Source organism: Malaclemys terrapin, chromosome 25 (assembly GCF_027887155.1).
Source record: "Malaclemys terrapin pileata isolate rMalTer1 chromosome 25, rMalTer1.hap1, whole genome shotgun sequence".
NCBI lineage: Eukaryota > Metazoa > Chordata > Testudines > Emydidae > Malaclemys > Malaclemys terrapin.
In genome coordinates, this window is record NC_071529.1 from 7355327 (window position 1) to 7369126 (window position 13800).

At 42.4% G+C, this 13800-nt stretch overlaps 1 protein-coding gene across 3 annotated transcripts in view; it reads right to left on the reverse strand.

The window, feature by feature from the left end:
* The window catches only part of MARCHF10 (membrane associated ring-CH-type finger 10), a 71039-nt gene that overhangs the window by 38452 nt on the left and 18787 nt on the right, over nt 1–13800 (reverse strand). For all 3 annotated transcript variants that reach the window (XM_054013992.1, XM_054013993.1, XM_054013991.1), the window contains exon 4: nt 8335–8470. In XM_054013992.1, the coding sequence (XP_053869967.1) occupies nt 8335–8470 (136 nt within the window). The remainder of the gene's footprint in view (nt 1–8334; nt 8471–13800) is intronic.

Here is a 13800-nt window from a genome sequence, read left to right on the forward strand (position 1 = left end):
TGTCAAAGCCCAGCTGCCATTTATGCACCTGTAGCGGGGTGGATACCGGCTCCTGCCCTGCGGGGCTTGAACCAGCCCAGGAGAGGGCTGTGGCTGGGCCAAACAGCCTGGGCTGATTGGGGAAAGTAGGTTCAGCTGTGGCCATGCCCCAATCAGGCCCAGCTGGCCCCTATAAGAGACTGTGAGCCAGAAGCCCAGTAAGTCTCCCTCTGCTTGTAGAGGGAGAAGGGCCTGGCTGCAAGGACCTAAGCAAGACACCTAGATTGGGAGCAGGGCTGGGGAAGGGCCAGGGGAACTAGGAGCTCCCGGCTGACTATAGGCTGAATAGGTGCAGGGTTGCAACAGGACAGCCCATGAGTAGGCAGAGGCAGCAGGTCCAAACCCCTTTGCCTGTGACGAGTGGCTTATACTGCAGTCTGCCCTAGTGAACAGGGGCTAGGTGGGGACTGGGCAGTAGCCAAGACTGAGGCAAAGTGGGGATAGTGGGTGGGGGTTCCCCTGGGAGGGGGAGACCCAGAACTGTGGAGTTACTGCCAGGGTGCAGCACCCAGTTAAAGGGGCACCGGGGTCCTGTGAGGGACACCGGCCTGAAGAGGGCGCTCTGGAGGCTGGATGATAATTCCCGAGGACAACCAGCAGGAGGCGCTGCAGGGTGAGTCTGCGCCCACTTACAGCACCTAAACAAGGACCATATTCTCAAAAGATCTCATTGCCCAACGCACAGCTAATGTGCTGAGCTCTTTTGAAAATTTACCCACTTACAGTTGGAGACATGAGCTCAACTCTTCTGAAAATCCAGCTGATTGTGGGTACTGATCTCTCTGAAAATCTGGCCCTAAATGAGCCTCCTGCCCATGGAGAAGGTTAACAGGATTTGCCAGGAAAGCATTAGGAAATTTGAATTATTACTCTTTATCTCTGATAAAGAGGCCTCCAGTTTAAAATTAGCTAGATCCTAAACAGATTGAGCTGTCACTATTTTTAATTTATTATTAATTTTGGAAAGTTGGCTTTACCCTCATTTGAAAGATAAAGGCCAAAGATAAGCATCTCTGGTCTGAAAGTGTCACACGGAGATGGACCTGAAACAAAAAAATCTTCATTTGAACACCTCCAAACTTTAGAGAGCATTCACAATCCCAGTCCAGATAAAGATAAGACTTCAGCACTGTGCCAAAAAGGTAGTGTGGCCAGGCAGAAGAGAGGGGTAAGGAAAAGCTGTTCCATTCAGCATTTTCCCTGTACAAACCAGTGGATATGAACAATATATTAATTAATGCCAAGACTAACATTACCTCCTCCCATATGCTCCGTGACCCCTTTCAGGGAGTCAAAAGTGCAGCTGCCAGAGGAGTCAAGCCGCGTCAAGAGATAGGGAGCAGGATACATACCCAGAGTCTGAAGGGTCAGGCCCTATTCTATGGATCTTTGGCCTCTAAGTATTTGGCAGACTATATTCCTGCTCTTTATACAGATCCCATGTAGGTAAGGGAATGATAGGTTGTATCTTCATGGACACAGGAGCTGTAGCTCTCTTCATGCAAGTGCTCCCCTTCTGTGTATTTCTATGCAGGAGGGGAGGACATGTCGCCAAAGTAAACAAAAAAAATCTGTATTTTCAATTCATAAGGCACTCCTAGGAGTCCTGGCACTGGTAGTTCACCAAGCAACTTGTTTCCAGCTGTGAGTAGGAGAGGGCTCTGCTTTTCACTTGGCCTTGGAAAGAAGAGGAATTAAATGTTCTATCAAATTTTCAGTGAGTGTCAGGAAGCTGGTTGGCTGAGATAGGCACCAAGAAGGAAGAGCTGATTTACTTTGGGCTGTGATCAAGAGGTGATATTGAGCCACTAATATAAAAGGACAGTTCTAGGGGAAGGAAGATTTTTGGTTCAGACAATAAACAAATACATAGGAACCCTCTGCCCCTTTTACTAAATGCTACTTTTCCCAGTAGCTGCAGTGCCAGAAAGTGCAAAGGTTAGGTCCGAAAGATAATTAACAGATCTCCTCTATTTCTTTTCAGTTGGAAAAACAGAAATGACCGATAATGCCTCAGTGTAATAGACAGCTGCTGATGTAGACCTAAAATTAAAGGGCTCAGACTGTTCACCTTGCTGAGTATGCTGGAGATGTTTATGGTTTCGTATATGCAGAGGAACTCTTAATTAAGGTTTAATTATGTACCACAAATATCTCTTTATTTTGGAACACAAGAGGTGGGATTTTCAGCGTTGGGAACTTTAATGTCTAATAAGTAAGTGACAGAGTAATGTAAACATTTATTGAGCTTTTTAATTTGCCCCAGTTCTAATGCGACGCTGAATTGATTTTCACTGTGTACTTTGGGGAAGGCCTGCTGCTTGTGACAACCCTCCTGGGCACTCTGCGATAGAATTCTCTGTATGTTCACTTTCATACACAAAAGTGTATGCTAAAATAATACTGAAAGAGCCTCTTGCATTCTGGTTTCTCCAGTTACTGTGTTATGAAACATAGCAGATAAGGAATTAAGAAATCTGATGAATTTCATTGAGTGCAAAAAAGCAAACAGGCAGGTTGAAATCACTGCATACTGCTTTCACTGTATCCTCCCCAGCACCATGCTGTCAGTAGCAAAGAGGAAAAGGGGAAGGAGATTCCAGGTGCTCATAGTAGCCATACGGGATGGGGTAGACTACACATCTGCAACAAAAATTCACTGTAAATGAGCCCATTATAAAAACACTCATCTTCACTGCAACAGTTAACTTGAGTTAGTAAACTCTGATTACAACACATGAGCTGCCCAAGGCCAAGTGAGAGTAAAGACACACAATGAAACAGCTGTGCTAGAGACCTGAGCACATACCTCTACATAACATGTTAGTTTGAGCACAGCTAGAACATGTCTGACTACCAGCTCTGGAAATACCCAAAGTGTGTGAACAGGAGCTGGGTTAGGAGCAAAACTCAAGCCATAGTTTGACCTAACAATGCAGAGAAGGCAAGCATTTAAAAGTGATTTAAAACATGACCTATAACCGCAACCCCCAGTCCTGGAAACAGAGCTGTCCATGAGAAACTGTTAAGTGATAGACAGCATACAATAAACTCTAACATTAGTGCTATGTGAATGTGAGGATCTTTGGTGCATGGCCCTACTTAACTCATTACACAGGCAGAGGAAGCCACCGACTTACGTGCACCTCTGAGGGTCTTGTACCAGGACAATAATAGAGTGACATAAAACAACACCAAGAATATTGCCGTGGTGTGGATAGAATATAACGTACCACACAAACCATGGCACAGGACACCCAGTAAAATCTAAACATTGTGCATGCCTTCTACCAATAGACAAAAGAGTGGTCAGGAACTTGCTTTGCTAGCCAACTCCTAGAGTCCTCTCATCATATACCATCTTCAAACCATGGCAAGGAAAAAAAGCAGGACAGACAGTACATAGAATCATTGGACTGGAAGGGACCTTGAGAGGTCATCTAGTCCAGTCCCCTGCACTCATGGCTGGACTAAGTATTATCTAGACCATTCCTGACAGGGGTTTGTCTAACCTGCTCTTAAAAATCTCCAATGATGGAGATTCCACAACCTCCCTAGGGAATTCATTCCCGTGCTTAAGCACCCTGAGAGTTAGGAAGTTTTTCCTAATGTCCAACCTAAATCCCCCCTTGCTGCAATTTAAGCCCATTGCTTCTTGTCCCATCCTCAGAGGTTAAGAAGAACAATTTTTCTCCCTCCTCCTTGTAACAGCCTTTTATGTACTTGAAAACTGTTATCATGCCCCCTCTGTCTTCTCTTTTCCAGACTAAACAAATCACATTTTTTCAATCTTCCCTCATAGGTCATGTTTTCTAGACCTTTAATCATTTTTGTTGCTCTTCTCTGGACTTTCTCCAATTTATTCACTTCTTTCCTGAAAGTGCTGCCCAGAACTGGACACAATACTCCAGTTGAGGTCTAATCAGTGCAGAGTAGAGAGGAAGAATTACTTCTTGTGTCTTGCTTACAACACTCCTGCTAATACATCCCAGAAAGATGTTCATTTTTTTTTTCAACAGTGTTACACTGACTTGTATTTAGTTTATGGTCCACTATGACCCCCGATCCCTTTCCGCAGTACTCCTTCTTAGGCAGTCATATCCCATTTTGTATGTGTGCAACTGATTGATTGTTTTTTCCTAAGTGGTGTACTTTGCATTTGTCCTTATTAAATTTCATCCTGTTTACTTCAGTCCGTTTGTCCAGATCATTTTGAATTTTAATCCTATCCTCCAAAGCACTTGCAACCCCTCCCAGCTTCGTATCGGCCACAAACTTTGTAAGTGTACCGTTCTCTAAATCATTGATGAAGATATTGAACAGAACCAGACCCAGAACTGATCCCAGCATAGACCCCACTCGTTATGCCTTCCAGCATGACTGTGAACCACTAGTAGCTCCATCTAGGTTGCATTTCCCTAGTTTATGAGAAGGTCACGCAAGACAGTATCAAAAACTTTACTAAAGTCAAGATATACCACGTCTACCGCTTCCCCCCTATCCAAAAGGCTTGTTACCCTGTCAAGGAAAACTATCCGGTTGGTTTGACATGATTTGTTCCTGACAAATCCATGCTGACTGTTACTTATCACTCTTATCTTCTAGATCAGTGGTTTTCAAATTTTTTTTTCTGACAACCCAGTTGAAGAAAATTGTTGATGCCAGTGACGCAACAGAGCTGTGGATGAGGGGTTTGGGGTGTGGGAGAGACTCAGGGCTGGGGCAGAGGATTGGGGTGAGGGCTGCAGGGTGGGGCTGGGAATGAGGGGTTCAGGATGTGGGAGAGCTCTGGGCTGGGGCAGGGTATTGGGGTCCAGGAGGGGGTCAGGGCTCTGGGCTGGGGGTGCAGGCTCTGGGGTGGGGCTGGGGATGAGAGGTTTGAAGTGCAGGAAGGGCTCTGGGTTTTGGGGAGGACTCGGGAGGCCAGGAGATTGGGGTACGGGCTTATCTTGGGCGGTTCCCAGGCAGCGGGGGTGCTAAGGCAGGCTTCCTGCCTGTCCTAGCACCACAGATCACACTGCGCCCTGGAAGCGGCCAGCAGCAGGTCTGGCTCCTAGGCAGAGGTACACAAGCGGCTCCGCGCAGCTCTCACCTGCAGGCACAGCCCCCCCGCCCAGCTCACGTTGGCCGATTCCTGGCCATTGGGAGTGCGGAACTGGTACTGCATGTGGAGCTCCAACCCCCGCTGCCTAGAAGCCGGACCTGCTGCTGGTCACTTCCAGGGCACAGCGCGGTGTCGGAACAGGTAGGGACTAGCCTGCCTTAGCCAGGCAGCACTGCCAATGGGACTTTTAACGGCCCGGTCAGCAGTGCTGACCAGAGCTGCCGTGACCCACAGTTTGAAAACCACTGTTCAAGATGTTTGAAAATTGAATGCTTAATTATTTGCTCCATTATCTTTCCAGGTACAGAAGTCAAGCTGACTGGTCTGTAATTCCCCGGTTTGTCCTTAGTTCCCTTTTTATAGATTGGCACTATATTTGCCCTTTTCCAGTCTTCTGGAATCTCTCCCGCCTTCCATGACTTTTCAAAGATATCTCCTCAGTCAGCTCCTTGAGTATTCTAGGATGCATTTCATCAGGCCCCGGTGACTTGAAGACATCTAGCCTAAGTAATTTTTAACTTGTTCTTTACCTACTTTTGCCTCTGATCCTACCTCACTTTCATTGGATGTCTAACATAGTGAATGCCAATCACCACCAACCTTCTTGGTGAGAACCTAAACAAAGAAGTCATTAAGCACCTCTGCCATTTCCCCGTTTTCTGTTATTGTTCGCCCCCCCCCCCCACCCATTGACTAATGGGCCTACCCCGTCCTTGCACCATTTTCCCAGGTACTTAATTTTTCTTACCTTTTTGGTCTGATATATGTGTATTGGAATAAGGCCCTGATATAAATGAGTATCTCATCTTTAACTTCAGTGAACCATCTCAAGAAAGCATCCAAATCCACACACAGGTCTGGATTCTCATATACACTAAGGCTCCTTTATGCTACTTGGTCAGTGTAGATGGGCCGTAAAGCGGAAGTAAATCATAGTTTCATCTATTTCAGTGTCCCTTTACATTGCCAAATATAGCAATGAGACATTCGTGTAAATGAGAATCTGGCCCACAGAGACGTCTTTGGGTCAGAGAGACCTCTTTAGTCTAAATAGTTCTGACTGAGAACATAGGGTATTCATCAAGAATATATGACAACCTGATCAGTTCTCCGCTTCAAACCAAAGCATTTACTATGTCACTGAAAATTGCTAGCTCCTGGAGTTAGCGAAACTGCTATTTCCAAACTTCTATTCACAGAATCAAAGAAGATAAATTGCTGGTGCTCTTTAATTGCCCTGAGACCCAGCACATTGCTCATGTTCACAAAGGACATGGAACTGTACTAGTTACAAGTTTGGGAGAGGAAGGATGATCCAGTAATTAGGGTGCTAGCCTGGGACTCAGGAGAGCTGGGTTCAATTTTCTGCTCTACCACAAACTTCCTTTGTGACCACAGGCAAACCACTCTGTCTCTCTGTGCCTCAGTCTCCCATCAGTAAAATGGGAATAATTCATACCTCACAGGAGTTCTGTGAGGATAAATACATTAAAAAAGATTCAGGGTATAATATGGTAAACATTCAATTTTCCCTTCTTATATGCTCAGGAATCCACATTTTGAAATGAAAAGATGTGTCTAATCCTGCAACTGATTCTGCGTGGCAGAACCCTGTACTGCCCTGTTGCTTTCAGTGAAGCTCTCCATGGACATAGGTTTCAACTCATGCAGAGTCAGTTGCAAGATTAGGGCCTTCATTTGTTTTGATTACACTTTTCCCGCAAAATGCCCAAGTCCCAAATTCTGCTCTAAATTCCACTATAAATTACTCTGATGGCAGCAGAACTAATACAGATTCACACCAGGGCAAATGAGAGCATATCTAGGCCCTCATTACCTGCAAAAAATTCATTTTGATAAATGAAATTGTTTTTAATTAGTGGGATGCCAAAATGCAATAAGAGATAAATTTTAATTTTAAACTAGGTTTAAAATCATCAGCTTGATTCTTCCCCTCTCCCACCCCAAATTTAGTGTAAAAAAAACCCCACCCTAATTTATGTACCATTTCAGCCCAGAGCATTTGATATATTTATCTCAAATATCTGGTAGTGATTTATAATGTAAACACTGAGGGATCTTTAACTTTGGCCACATGGATAATCCTGATGTAATTAATCCTTTCAGGAACGTACTGAAATAGCCTTCTGTCTTTGCAGGCTCTTTATATAATGTCATGGACATGCATGGATCATAAGAAATCATTCCCACACAACTGTTGTCTCTGATTGTGTCTTTGGGGGCCTGTTTTGTTTTGTCTCTGGAGATGTAGCCATGTTTCCAAAATCTCCCTGTATCAAAGGAAAGGTACCTTCTATTATATTTAGCGGATAACTTTTACAGCATAAATATTTAAAGCATTTTTCACAAATGGAATACCATTTTAAAAAATAATTGGGTGGCATGCATACTAACTGACTTCTTTAAAGCAACAGGCTGATTAGTTAATCCTGGCTAAACGTATCCCATTTTCTGAGAATTTATTCATGCACTTTTTGGTATTAACAGCAGCTATTTAGAATTATGAATCCTTTTTTTTTTTAATTAACTTTATTTATGATAGGAAAGCTGCCCTTAATTCTGATCATCTGTTTGTGTTTTAAACACCAATCCCACATTTTCAGTTGCTATTTTAACACACACACCCCTGGGTTCCAGATATTAGTTTGATTCTGCTCCCACTAGAGTCCTATTGAAGTCAATCAAAAACCCTCCCAGGGCCCCGAAGAAGTCAGGTGATTGTAAGACTTGCTCATTGTGAACATGAGATCCAAGGCCAAATAAGTGAGACTGCAGAACATACAGACATGCCCTGCAGTGCCTTTTATTGCTATTCCAAAATGAATCTCTGTTGTTCTAAAAGGGAACTAAATGATTTTAAAATGGCTTAGTGGGTTTCAGTTAATTCCAGTGAGATTGTTTGTCATATGGGCCTGATTCTCGTTTACAGTTAAGTCACCCTGGTGTTGTAAAGTGGCCGTAAAGCAGGTGTAAATTTCATTTGTACTCATTTTAAGGTCACTGTACCCTGCCAGAATGGTGTAAAGTGACTTAAATGTAAATGAGAATCAGGCCCATGAGTGTGCACGGCAGTACCATAAGGACTCTGAATCCACAAGGCATCTTCTACATAATTGCTAATTCCCCAATACCGTGGCAACTAGTTCCATTTTATGCACTCTTTAGCTCACCTGGAGTTATTTTGCTGGAGCTCATGGGAAGTTTTTGCTTTTGCTTGCTTGATGTTTTTTCTATAGCAGGAAATTTTGAGTCTGATCTGTTTGCAGAAGACTTGATGGCGGACCCAGAACCCTCATCTGCAGAGGTCTAGAAGAGTAAAAAGAAAAACATCAGTGACTGAACAACTACCTTCTACTCTCTGAGTGAGAAAAGGTGAGAAGTTTTGTGCTCAAAGATAAGCAATATACCAGCAAAATTTCTAGCACCAGCCAGGAACAAAAGGAATACACCATCCATTTTTAAGAAGATTCTTCCTTCCCTTACCCGTTTATATTCACAGCTCCACAAAGCTGGGGGAACAGAAATCTAAGAGCAATACAAAGTATATACCAAAATAGGTATTTCCAGAGAATTCAAAACTATGCTTGGATTAAAATGAAAACTCTCTCAAATGGGCAGGAACCTTCACTATGAAGATCAGCATCTTCAGACATTAAAAACCAAATTCTGCTTTTGCTTACACCCATGTAATTCTGCAGTAACTCAATTGAAGTCAATGGATTTACAGCAATAGAACTGAGAGCAGAATTTGGCCCTAAATCTATAATCAGAAAGCAAAACAATGATCCTAACATGTGTGAGTGAATGTCTCCCATTAATTTTACTAGAGTGGTTAACTGTCAGGACTAGTTTAAACCTATGATCATTTACATGTTAACACCATAAAGGAGATCACAATGCAATCACCCAAGCTAAACTGCTGCTATTCAATTCCAAAACACTTTGTATGTTCCTACTCCACAAGACAATTATGCCTCCTGTGCTCTACAAGAGAGGCATGATCTTTGTGGCTATGGTGTCATAATTTTCCAGAGCTACACACATCCATTTACTATTAATACTAGGGTATGAGTGTAGATCATCTAGATTGCTATGTAAATTGCTTAGGAGAGATTAAGTATAAAAATAGGTGTTTTGTGCTCCTAAATTCTCATTTGAGTACCCAAATATTAAGTGCCCAAACTGGAACACTGGGCTTTCCCTGTTAGCATTGTTGTCCCAACAATTCCTCACACTGAGGGGAAAACTTGCTCAGACTTCTTGAAAAATATGCTCTGCAGGTTTCTATTGATCCTGTTCATAGCTCTTGTTGATGGCAGTCCCTATTTGATTCCCACTTGCTCTGGTATCAAGTAAAGATTTTAGGTAGCTTTGAATTACTGGTTACAACATGATAGCAATGGAACCAAACAGCAGTTTTTTTGTTTGTTTGTTTGGTAGTGTTTAAATATACTACCCTGATATAACGCGACCCAATATAACACGAATTCTGATATAATGCGGTAAAGCAGTGTTCTGGGGGGGGGGGCGGGGCTGCGCACTCGGTGGATCAAAGCAAGTTTGATAAAACGCGGTTTCACCTATAACGCGGTAAGATTTTTTGGCTCCTGAGGACAGCGTTATATCGAGGTAGAGGTGTATTCTCGAAGTGTGTCTGATGACCTAATGCTGATCATAATGCATTGTCACTCCAGACCCTGAAGGAGTGGGGACAGTTCTTCCCCCATCCCTTTTCAGAGATGTGAAGCACAATGACTTGGATGGGGTGTGGAGAATTTGGGCCTTCATTTATACATGCAGAGAAATACATACACTGGAAGGATTGTATGTCTGTATGCCAGAAAATTATGCATGTACATAATCTCTCTCTCATATGATTGTACAGGAAGAGTCATTACAGAAATCTATTTGAATCTTCTAAATAAATGCTAACAAGAAAGATAAATGTAAAAGAAAGTCTCCACTTTTCCATGCAGGGGCAAAACCACCTAATTTTCTAAATAAAAGAGCAGATTATTAGTAGAGGTTCTTGTTAATAATTATAGAGAAACAGCTCAGGAAGCAATGTGGTAGAGTCAAGAATGATAAATATTAGATATTCACAGATCACTAGATATTCATCAGTTTTATTGTTATTTCTTCCTGAAGTACATTTTTTTTTCCTAAGGTTTCTCTCCCTACTGCTTCTGCCAAGCACACTTCACCCTGATTATAATTCTTTCAGTTTTCTGCGGTAAACTGTACATTTTAATGAAGATTATTTTCTTAAATTGTATCACTGCTATACATTCAAGATGCTGCACTGTTTGTTTGTGTTACAGAAATAAGTCAATAGGAAGCAGACCATATTTTGTCATCCAAATCAGTGAACAGTTTTTGGTACTCAGGTAAGAATTTCTGATATGACACATCTTGAAAACTTCACTTGATTAAGATATAACAATATATTTTATTAGATATAACTAATAAAAAAATAGTTTTATTATGAAGTTGGGGCCAGAGATTTGGGATTCTTGGAGAAAGTACTACATGTTTTCTGATTCCACAAAATTTCCATCTTGGTATCTCTCTTCTGTTTATTGGATCAGGCCAGTTTTATTAATAAAGATTTTAATGTCCATCATTATTGGTATTTTCCACTTCATCCTCACAAAAATCAGATTTCAAGAAGAGATGTTCAGATTCAATCTACTGATCACATTTGTTGACAGATTGTATAATTTGGAACCACAGCACATAAGTTAATAACACTACTACTAATTTGTTATAAAGCACATTTCATCCATAGATCTCAAAGCATTCCACTAAGTAGGATAATATCATTATCTCCATTTTACAAATGGGGAAAAGTGAACCAGAGAGTTGAAGTGATTTGTCCAAAGTAACCCAGCAGACCAGTGACAGACTTAGGAATAGAACCCAGGGGTGAAACCCTGAACCCACTGAAGTCAATGGGAGTTTTGCCATTGACTTCAACGGGACCAGGATTTCACTCTGTCTCTGTGAACACAACGCCATCTACAGCCTCAGAAACAACCCTGACATCATAATCAAAAAGGCTGACAAAGGAGGTGCTGTCGTCATCATGAATAAATTGGAATATGACCAGGAGGCTGCTAGACAGCTCTCTAACACCACATTCTACAGGCCATTATCCTCTGATCCCACTGAGGATTACCTAAAGAAACTACACCATCTGCTAAAAAAACTCCCTGACAAAGCACAGGAACAAATCCGTACAGACACATGCCTAGAACCCCGACCAGGGGTATTCTATTTGCTACCCAAGATCCATAAACCTGGATATCCTGGACGCCCCATCATCTCAGGCATTGGCACCCTAACATCAGGCTTGTCTGGTTATGTAGACTCTGTCCTAAGACCCTACGCTACCAGCACTCCCAGCTATCTTCGAGACACCACTGACTTCCTGAGGAAACTACAATCCATCGGTGATCTTCCAGAAAACACCATCCTGGCCACTATGGACGTAGAAGCCCTCTACACCAATATTCCACACAAAGATGGACTACAAGCTATCAGGAACAGTATCCCTGATAATGTCACAGCTAACCTGGTGGCTGAACTTTGTGATTTTGTCCTCACCCACAACTATTTCACATTTGGGGACAATATATACCTTCAAGTCAGCGGCACTGCTATGGGTACCCGCATGGCCCCACAATATGCCAACATTTTTATGGCTGACTTAGAACAACGCTTCCTTAGCTCTCGTCCCCTAACGCCCCTACTCTACTTGCGCTACATTGATGACATCTTCATCATCTGGACCCATGGAAAAGAAGCCCTTGAGGAATTTCACCATGATTTTAATAATTTCCATCCCACCATTAACCTCAGCCTAGATCAATCCACACAAGCGGTCCATTTCCTGGACACTACTGTGCTAATAAGCGATGGTCACATAAATACCACCCTATACCGGAAACCTACTGACCGCTACACTTACCTACATGCCTCCAGCTTCCATCCAGGACACACCACACGATCCATTGTCTACAGCCAAGCTCTAAGATATAACCGCATTTGCTCCAATCCCTCGGATAGAGACAAGCACCTACAAGATCTCTATCAAGCATTCTTCAAACTACAATACCCACCTGCTGAAGTGAAAAAACAGATTGACAGAGCCAGGCGAGTACCCAGAAGTCACCTCCTACAAGACAGGCCCAACAAAGAAAATAACAGAACACCACTAGCTGTCACCTTCAGCCCCCAACTAAAACCTCTCCAGCGCATCATCAAGGATCTACAACCTATCCTGAAGGACGATCCCTCACTCTCTCAGACCTTGGGGGACAAGCCAGTCCTTGCTTACAGACAGCCCCCCAACCTGAAGCAAATACTCACCAGCAACTATACACCACACAACAAAAACACCAACCCAGGAACCAAACCCTGCAACAAACCCCGGTGCCAACTCTGTCCACATATCTATTCAAGGGACACCATCATAGAACCTAACCACATCAGCCACACCATCAGGGGCTCGTTCACCTGCACATCTACCAATGTGATATATGCCATCATGTGCCAGCAATGCCCCTCTGCCTGTACATTGGCCAAATCGGACGGTCTCTACGCAAAAGAATAAATGGACACAAATCTGACATCAGGAATCATAACATTCAAAAACCAGTAGGAGAACACTTCAGTCTCCCTGGTCACTCAACAACAGACCTAAAAGTGGCAATTCTTCAACAACAAAACTTTAAAAATAGACTCCAAAGTGAAACTGCAGAACTGGAATTAATTTGCAAATTGGACACCATCAAATTAGGCCTGAATAAAGACTGGGAGTGGTTGGGTCATTACAAAACCAAACCCTAATTTCCCCAATACTAATTTCCCCCTACTGTTACCCAAACCTTCTTGTCAACAGTCTGAAATGGGCCACTTTCTTACCACTTCAAAAGTTTTTTTCCTCCCTTGGTATCTTGCTGTTAATTGAATTGTCTCATTGGACTGTCCTCACACTTGGTAAGGCAACTCACATCTTTTCATGTATTTATACCTGCTCCTGTATTTTCCACTCCATGCATCTGATGAAGTGGGTTGTAGCCCACGAAAGCTTATGCCCAAATAAATTTGTTAGTCTCTAAGGTGCCACAAGGACTCCTCATTGTTTTTACTCAATACAATGATTCCCTCAGAGACTGCACTCTGTTTAGTACAATTCTATAAAATAAAAAGGGGAAATTTGAATGTTTAACCAAAAGAAATGAGATTTTCAGAAAAAATCTGATCTAACCAAAACAAGCTATTATCATTGACTCAAAATAGTCTTCATCAAGATTAGTGCCCTTATGAGAATAATTCTCACATTTTATTTGAGGATTTTGACTTCCTTGCTCTTTTTTGATTAAATCTAGTGACTTGAGCCTAAATACAAGTTGTCTGTAGATTGCAGCATGCAACTAGAACAAAAGAAATCAGTTTGAATACCTTCTGTGTCTTCAATGGGAACTGAGCTATGAGAGTATTTCTAAAGTCACGCTACTCCCACAGATGCTCAGTGTTCAACCAATAGTGAGGAAAAATAGAACAATCAGTTAATTTTCTAAAGTTTATAAAGACACTTTTGCAAGTATAATCTCAAAAAGAACAGGAGTACT